Source organism: Ambystoma mexicanum, chromosome 4q, assembly GCF_040938575.1.
Source record: "Ambystoma mexicanum isolate Mex_15411 chromosome 4q, UKY_AmexF1_1, whole genome shotgun sequence".
Classification (NCBI taxonomy): domain Eukaryota; kingdom Metazoa; phylum Chordata; class Amphibia; order Caudata; family Ambystomatidae; genus Ambystoma; species Ambystoma mexicanum.
This window is the reverse complement of record NC_090928.1, coordinates 1,082,508,528-1,082,517,195: the sequence shown is the minus strand read 5'-3', so window position 1 is coordinate 1,082,517,195 and position 8,668 is coordinate 1,082,508,528. Positions and strand designations below refer to the sequence as shown.

At 47.0% G+C, this 8,668-nt stretch overlaps 1 protein-coding gene across 1 annotated transcript; it reads left to right on the top strand.

Moving 5' to 3' along the window:
- The first annotated feature begins 614 nt into the window (after positions 1 to 614).
- LOC138468197 (ankyrin repeat domain-containing protein 9-like) lies at positions 615 to 6,950 on the top strand. Its single transcript, XM_069608654.1, has one exon. The coding sequence runs from the start codon at positions 1,222 to 1,224 to the stop codon at positions 2,086 to 2,088; it is 867 nt and encodes a 288-aa protein (XP_069464755.1). The 5' UTR covers positions 615 to 1,221; the 3' UTR covers positions 2,089 to 6,950.
- Positions 6,951 to 8,668: the final 1,718 nt, after the last annotated feature.

The following is an 8,668-nucleotide window of genomic DNA, read 5'->3' as shown; positions in this document are numbered from 1 at the left end:
CGCGGGTGTATACGCCCCTCCCTTGTAATCTGGGCTCGTACTGCACGTCCTTCGGCAGCGGAGTGGGGGTGGGGGAGTGTGTAACTAGATTTGCAAGAACCCGCAGTTGGAATCCTGACCATGCCAGGCCTGTCTTGCGCACACTCACCCTCGCCCCCTGACTGTAGCAAATCTATTATTTATAACATGCTGCAGTAAAATACATACAAAACCGTTACAAAAAACTTCACGTGATAATGTAGGTCGTGTCTTCTGGTTCTGTGGCAAGCATATGTGCCAGATTCGGTCAATCGGACCCCGCGCCCCCCCACCCCACCGTTGTTCCCCCACCCTCTTCCTTGTTTGAGGGCTGGCCCTGCTGCGCTCACCTGCCATTCTCCCCCCGCCCCTTTCCCACCCCTAGGTGCCAGGCGGCGTCCTGTCAACATTGCGCCTCTGACATGACAATGCGAGGGTTGTCACGGGCTGCGCTATCTCCTGCCCTTTCCCAGACACATGCGAGGGTTGGGTTTTCCTCAGGCAGCGGCGTAGCCATGCCTCCGGGGAGGACGGGGTTAACCAAGCCACTGAAATGGTGCGCCACTGTATAAAACCACTGCAGTGTGTGTGTGTGTGTGTGTGTGGTGCGTGCAGGGTGGAGGAGGGACGCGAGCTACAAGGAGCATCCGAGGCTCTGAGCATCGGCTGAAGGTCGGCGCAGCTGGGAGAGGCTGGGGCGCATCCGATAGCAGGGGCGAGGAGGGGGGGAGACAGCGCAAGCACGTCCCATGATAAGTGTGCTGAGGACAGCGGTAGGAGCGTTGCTGTAGCGCGCCTGCGGATGCACGCTGCGGAGCAACATGGTGAGGTTGCTGAGGAGGACGGATAGCTGCGGTGGCGGAGCACACCTAATCGCGGGGTGCCGCGGGGGAGAGGAGGCAGCGGTGCTGCACAGAACATTTCATGGTGCCTGACGAGGACTTATTGCTGCGGTGCTGGAGCACGCCTGATCGTCTCGGGTGCTGAGTGGGCCGTGGTGCTGAATCCAGGTTGTGGCGACGAGGCCGCTGAGGTGGACGGACGGAGGCGCGTTATCTTATCACTGAGCGGAGGCGCCGCAGTAGAGGAGGCGCGCAGCCGCCCGAGCCGGCGGGCGCCGCGGCCCTTCTCCAGCACCCGCGGGGCCCCAGCCTCGCCCGGGCCCTTCTCCAGCACCCGCGGGGCCCCCGCCCGGGCGGAGCCATGTCCGTCAGCCAGGCCAGCCTGCAGGAGGAGCAGAGCCGGGAGTGCCGCTTCCTCTCCTACATGTTCTACCAGGCGGTGCGCGACCAGAAGCCCGTGTGGACGCTGGAGGACATGCGCACCATGAAGTGCTTCTACTGGGAGGAGAACGCCAGCGAGCGCTGCTACTCGCCCTCCGAGGCCATGCTCTACGCCGTGGTGCACGACCACCGGCCCTACGCGCAGCACTTGCTCTCGCACTTCCCGGAGGACGCGCTGCGCATGCCGGGCGACAAGTTCTGCTGCTGCCCGTCCTCGGCGCCGCACCTGGCCATGGCCGTCACCTACGACCGCCGCGACATCCTGGCCATGATCCTGGAGGTGGCGCACCGGCGGCCGGCGCTGGGCGCCTACATCGACCGCACGGGCTGCTTCCACCTGGAGGACGGCAAGACCCCGCTGCACTTGGCCTGCGAGCTGCTGCGCGCCGAGACCATCCTGGTGCTGCTGGGCAATGGCGCCTCGCCGCGCATCCGCGACGGCAAGGGCCAGACGGCGCTCGACGTCATCCTGGAGCAGCTCTGGGACTCCAAGGTGAACGTGGAGTCCAAGAAGCGCTGCCTCGACTACCTGCTGCTCTTCCGGCCCAGCCTGCAGTTCAAGATGAAGGCCGTGCTGCAGGAGCACCCGGGCTACTGGACGGCGCTGCTGGGCGACGACAAGTACCGCTACCTGGTGGGCAGCAGGCCCGCCACCCTCTACCTGAGGGCCATGCAGACTGTGCTGCAGTGCCTGCCCCCCTCGCACTTCCCCAGGAGCGTGCAGGAGCTGCCCATCCCTCATGCGCTGAAGCCTCTTCCCGCACACTGCAAGAAGCTGCAGCTCTAAAACATGCACTTGTCATACCCTCACTGCACGTACTGTGCACTTGTATGTGGGTATGTCTTTACGAACACCTATGAATGCGTATGTAGGTATATAATAATGTATATAATGTATACATCAATTTATATTTGTATAGGTATGCTTACTTGTACGCCTATATACATAAATGCGTCTATCATACATAATTGAAGGCATTTATATATGTACATTTATACGTTTGTATACATACATGCCTGTGTATATACAGAAAGACAGATTTAAACGCAGACACATATGAATGCACATATATATACTTTTTTGTACAATATGCCGTTTTAAAGAACTTCAGGCATGGAGGGAACGATCATTTTACTTGCACGTGTAGGAGGACGCAACGCCATGCATTAAGTTATGCAACATACACTGCTGCTTTTTATAGCCTTATATGAACTGAGGTGAAGGGATGGAATAATAGGCTCCCCGCAATGGCCCCCTTTCCCAGCATTGGCACGTTCGGAAAGTCGGATTCATGGAAACAATCGCCGACTTTTTTGTTGCTTTGGGGGCACGTGTCTCTGTGCTGCGTCGCCGCCTCTGCTTATCTGTCATGGATTTAACACTGGTGCATGGACGGACAGCAGGTGGCGCTCTTGGAAACCCAATCTGGGCCTCGCTTCTGACAGGCGGGGGCCTCTGCCAGTGGTGCCCGAGCTGAGGACCATCCGACTGTCGTGGATTCCGCGTGCTTTCATCAATGGTGACGCAAGACTCCACTTTTTTAAATAGTATATTTATTGATTTTTTTTTTTAAATGAAATGAAGGAACTAACGTGTGTTGAAACCTATTTTATATTCTAATTTCGCGGGGGTAGGGGTTGGGCAAAAGGGGATCCAAGAAATCTAAGCCGGCGTTTGCCACCTGGAAGTAGGGCAGCAGTGCCAAAGCGTCTTTGCTGGTTGCGTTTGCTTACTGTGCTGCATCTCCCCAGTATTGCATCCACACAGCGCCTGCCAAGCAATCCGACGCAGTGCCTTTTGTAATACTTTGTTCTCATAAACGTGCCACCGTTCTGACGCCCCAGTGCATTTCACAGGGGACGTGTTCCTCCTGCATGTGTTAAGCAATGGGTTTACCACCCGGCACGCTCACGTCCAGTGCTTGGCAGGTGATGTCCAGAATAGGCGCTGAACACTTTCTCTGGTCCACAAGGAAGGCCTGCACAAGTGTGTCACTGTGCAGCTGAGTGCAAGTACACACCTGTGTGCGGTGGCAGACACGGGTCCTGGGGCATACCTGGGTGCAAGTCCATCTGAGTGCTGTGGCATGCCTGGGTGCATGGCTATAGTGGTGTGTAGGTATATCTGAGTGACTATCTGTGTGCAGGAATGTGTGTGTGTTGGTTATTTTCAGATTTGTATGAGTGTACGCATCTCTGCAAAGATGCATGCACGTCACATATATATACATATGTTTGTGACATTCATGCACAAGTGTAGTTAGATCTGTGGCGAGATATATATATATAACATATCTAAAAACGCACATATACACACACATAAATACATATGTTATGGGCCCGAGTCATGGAATTTTTTGCATGTTTCAAAGTGACACTGCTGAAAAGTGACGTTGCACTGCCGACACAAACCCTGATTCATGGAACTGTGCAAAGTGTATTTTTGCAGTGCAAAGTTCATTTTGTACTGCAAACATGATTTTGCACTGACGTTGCACTGCAAAAATACACTTTGCAAATATATAGTTCAGTTTGTTTGTACCGTGTTAGCCAAATAGAATGTTGATCCAGAAGAAAACAATGAGTCAATACCACAATGGCGCCGGGCTGTTCAACTGTAATGGAAAGCTGACACAGACTACATGGCCGAAAAGCAACCCATGTACACATGGGGAAGGGTTACAAAAAGGAAAATCTGTAAGTTTATTGAATCATAGATATAAACAGACCAAACATCTTAGGACTGCTATTTAAAATCATGGCAAGTAGAATGATAACTGCAAGCAGCAAAAAAAAAGTTGTGGACATCTTGACTTCCTGTTCACCCAGTAATCACATGATACTGTTCCTGGGACCACAATGTTCTTACAAGTCGGCCATCTTTGACTAGTGTCTGGTCCCTTAGAAACAACATCGTTTTGCCTAGTTTCAGAATGCAACATCTTTAACTAATAATTGAGATTATGTTCAAGAATTCTTAAACAAATCCGTTGAACCCTGGGCCAAGTTCCAACAATAATACATTCTTTAATAGCAACATGGAGGCAAGTGCCTGAAACTTAAATAGATAGAAAAACAATGGTTTGCTGGATAGACAACTGTCAATTCAGCAACCTATTTCCACTTCACTTCTTGCATGAGTTTACCAGGAGACAAAAGTACAGCGGCAGCAAAGACAATGTCAAGACAAATAAAGTGCAATTGCATCAACAATAGTACATTTGTACATCACACATAGGTGAAATTCAGATATAGCAGCAGTTATCCAGAAAATCAAATTCTAATCGTTAGTGCAATGTGAATTCATGGATGAATCAAGAACACATGTAAGTAACATGAAGAACGCATGAGATGGGAGGGGGAAGGGAATCTACAAAACCTTCATGCCTAATAAAAGAGCACTAATAGGAGAGCTCCCCAAAAGCTACAATTATGCAAGTGCACAACCGAGCAGCATGTAACCAATGACCGTGGAGCAAGTAAATGCATGGCACGAGTAAGCTAGTGCAAGCATGCCAGTGCAAAATTGATCACGATCTAAACAAACTTAGAGCCAACAAGTTCTCTAGGTGTCTAAAGTGCATGAATGATAGAGCTTGCATAAGGGATAAACACCATTCAAATGTCAATAAATATAAAATCTAAAATATTCCTAAATTTGATGTAGCAAGATGTAGAAACAAATGCACTGTTGATAAAATGCACATTAAATATTCATCCCTGACTCAATATGCCCCCCCCCCCCCACAATTGTGATGTGATGTACTCCCAGCAGCAAATGCAACGGTATGCGAGCCAGTCAATGCATATGTAAACTATACTCATAGTGCAAAATAGCAATCGAGTACCAGATCAAAATTGCAAATGTATATAACGCTAATAAGTAACCTACAATCATGTTACACGTTCAACATCTTAAAACTCATGTACCCTCTCTCTTCAGTGGTTCCCAATGGAATCAATAACCATTATTAAGAAACATTGTTTCTGTTGGTAGCTGGCTGCATCATAAACATCACAGAATGCTGCAAAAATGAAAAATGATAAAGAACAAGAAAAGAAAACAACAGTGGTACAACACTTGCATTAAAATATGTCAAAAATCAAACAGCAAAATGTTAACCATGGTTCACATAAATAGTGCAAGTCCTCTGCCAGCATATGAATTAATTAAAGAACACATAGAGCTCTTCATTCCCATTGAAGCCTGGAGGTTTTAGCGTTTCCAAACGAATAATCAGCTTGTCTCCCAGTTGTCCTAATTTCACTTGTCTATTGCCTGCTCGTGGGTGTTTGGGAATGTGAGCTAGTCCTGTAAAACTCATGCAACAGACATCCTAGTTACGATGTTCCAAAAAATGAACTGCCATAGGATATTTCATATCAGTGTTCTTGATAGTTCGATAGTGCTGCAGAATTCTTAATTTAAGTGGAGCCTATGAACCTCAGTCCGCATGTGCACACAATAATTTGGACAGGCAGGTGATCTGTGTTTTGTATACCCAGGTCTTACCACCTGGCATTTTTACATTTGTCTCCCTAAATACAAAAGATATATTACTCCATACCATACGTATATCTGATCTGTAAGAAGCAGAGGCATGTACACATTGGTGTGCCTGTACATACTATGTGCACAGTTATATCTGTGTAGGTATATATATATGTGGGGATATATACCTGTGAGTAGGTATTTCTGTGTGCATGTATATATCTGCCACTGTAAAGGTATAGAGGTGACCAGGGGCCCTTCTGTGTGCATGTGCATATAGGTGTATCAGTATATCTGTCCGTGCGCATGTCTGTGTGATGTGTGTGTGCTGGTATACACACATCTGTGTGCATGCGTCTCTCTATGTTTGACTCTCTATACGCAGATACACTTCGTTTTGCAGTTGAATATTTGTGTATATGTATATGTGTGCAAAAACGTGTTTGTGCGGTATCTTAATGAAGGTATATCCTTCTTTAGGTATACCTTTCTGTAGGTGTATATCTTGCTGCTGATAGGTCTCTACTGGTATGCAAGAACACCGGAATGTAACTGCGTGACGATACTTGTCTGTATGCACTTGCATCTGTGTGCACATACACAGAAGCTGCACCAGGTACACAGCAATACTGTGCTGTGCTCAGGCCCTTGTACTGTAATGGTGCCTCCATACCCACACAGCACTGCAGGGCAGCTGGATATTACTGGCATCGTGGAAGCCTTTTAAGCAACATATTAATGGAGTGGAGCAATGTGGTGAGGTTACGATGGGCTGCACTGGTCACTAGTGCATTTCTAAGCTGAGGCACTACACTTTACATTTCCAAACAGTATTATTATGCAATCAAACTTGAGCAGTATTTCAGAGCAGCTCAGTATGTCACTGTAATGGGAAACTGTGAATTTCTCTCAGTGCATTTGTACAAAACCGTGTTTGCAATTTCCAATCGTGCAATATGACGGATTTTCTCCTGACCCGAAATTTTGACGGGTGATGGTTTGGTATTGGTATTGTATGTCAATCAAGTTGGGAAATACATCCAATTCCATTTTTTTTAACAAAGTTCAATGGTGCAATCCTGCAAGCTGAATATATCGAGTCTTTCTGGGAACAATTGTATCAAGCGGAGACTGATAAATAATACAATGTTACTGCACGTTTTATGTTTTTTTTCCAGGGAGGAGGGAGTTCTGTTTATGTAAAGGGTTGATGGTTAGTGTGTTTCATGGAGCTGGCTGTGCACGCTGTCCGTGCACGAATGCTGCGTGAGGTTATCAGGAGATGCCATGTCACCATGCCCTGGCCTTGGAGACTAAGTTCTCCACCAATTACATTCTTTAAAAAAAAAGTTTCATAGTGTATTTTTAGTACACACTCATTACGACCCTGGCGTTAAGGGTTTAACGGCACCGTAAAAGGTGTCGGTGCCGTCAAACCCTTAACGCCTGATTACGAGGTCCCTTTGCGGGACCCGACCTTAATGGCTGGTTTTACCAGCCGTTAAAGTAGGGTGCCGCAAAGGGACCTTGGTGCTAAGTACGGTGCCGCAATTTGCGGCACCGTACTTAGCGCCTTCCCCATTCCCATTGAGCCCTATGGGGCAAAAATGGGAATGGGGAAGGGCCCATGGTGAATGGGGAATTACCGCCCCACCAACCTTGGAATGGGGCGGTAATTCCGCCATTCACCATGGCGGACCCCGGCATGGACCATGGTGCTAATAGCACCATGGTTTAGCGCCGGGGTCGTAATGAGGCCCAGAGTAACTTACAAAAATAAAAAAACAAGCAACAATGTCATTTTGTTCTCCAGTTAAATTATCAAAATACAAAATCTAAGTTTACATTTTCCAATTATCTAAAATAGAACTTTCACATGATTACATAAAAGTACATAATCCATAGTATAAAAAAAACAGAACACCATGCATTTGGATTATATAAAACTAAAAGAGAGTGCCCTTGCTCTACTACTGCATGCCCATCTTCAAAAATGTGTACCAGAAACGTTGACACAGTCTAGGTGATCGATGTGTGTGGGTCCCATCATAAATAAGCCTGTTCCAAAGACTGATGAGCAGAACTTCTGACGTTGAGTGAACATAGGGACCCAGAAACTGAAGCCTGAGTTTTCTAAGGCTAGGATATTCTAGTGCAACGTTTTGTAAAGACTCCAAAGACTCGTTCCTACAAAGTCTGCAAGTTCTCAAATCCTTCAGAATCCATCATTTCGGTCCAATCACCTGGAGTTTGGGTAAACAATTGAACCTACATTTTAGAAATCAACCCTGTACTGTTTTTGAAGGAATAGTAGAAATATAAGGTCTACGATCAACTGTCAGAGTGTAGTAGAGACCGTTGTTTCTGTACAAGTTGGCTCTTTGCAAGTCATTAAGATCTGAAATGTTGTCCCACCTTTTGATTTTCATTTTAATAACTAACTGGGAATCAAGAATTGAAACATCATCAATCTCCATAAACTTCAATTGCTGTTTGTAAAATTTAGACAAGAATCCATTGGATCCATTCTGAAACATTTGACAAAGGTGGATCGCTAAAGAAGATTTCGCAGAGTATAAGATGTTTTTATACAAAAGAATGGTCCTTTTCAAATACTGCTCCCACAAGGACAATAAACACATCTCTAGCGGGATTACACAAATAGGTTCAGATTTCGGCACTCCCAAAACCTCCTTGAAAATGCTTCCTTCAAGGCTGTCCAAGTACCTTCTAGTAGAGAGCAAGGTAATACCTTACCATACAAGCACACAGGGGTGACATTTAGATGATAGAACGCTAACAAAGGAGTCAGAGAAAAGGCACAACACTTGCGGTTGATCACCTTTAACAAAGAGGTGCAGGATCTCACCTTCTC

Coding starts and splice junctions, on each gene's coding strand:
- LOC138468197 (XM_069608654.1), top strand. CDS start 1,222: ATGTCCGTCAGCCAGGCCAGCCTGCAGGAGGAGCAGAGCCGGGAGTGC.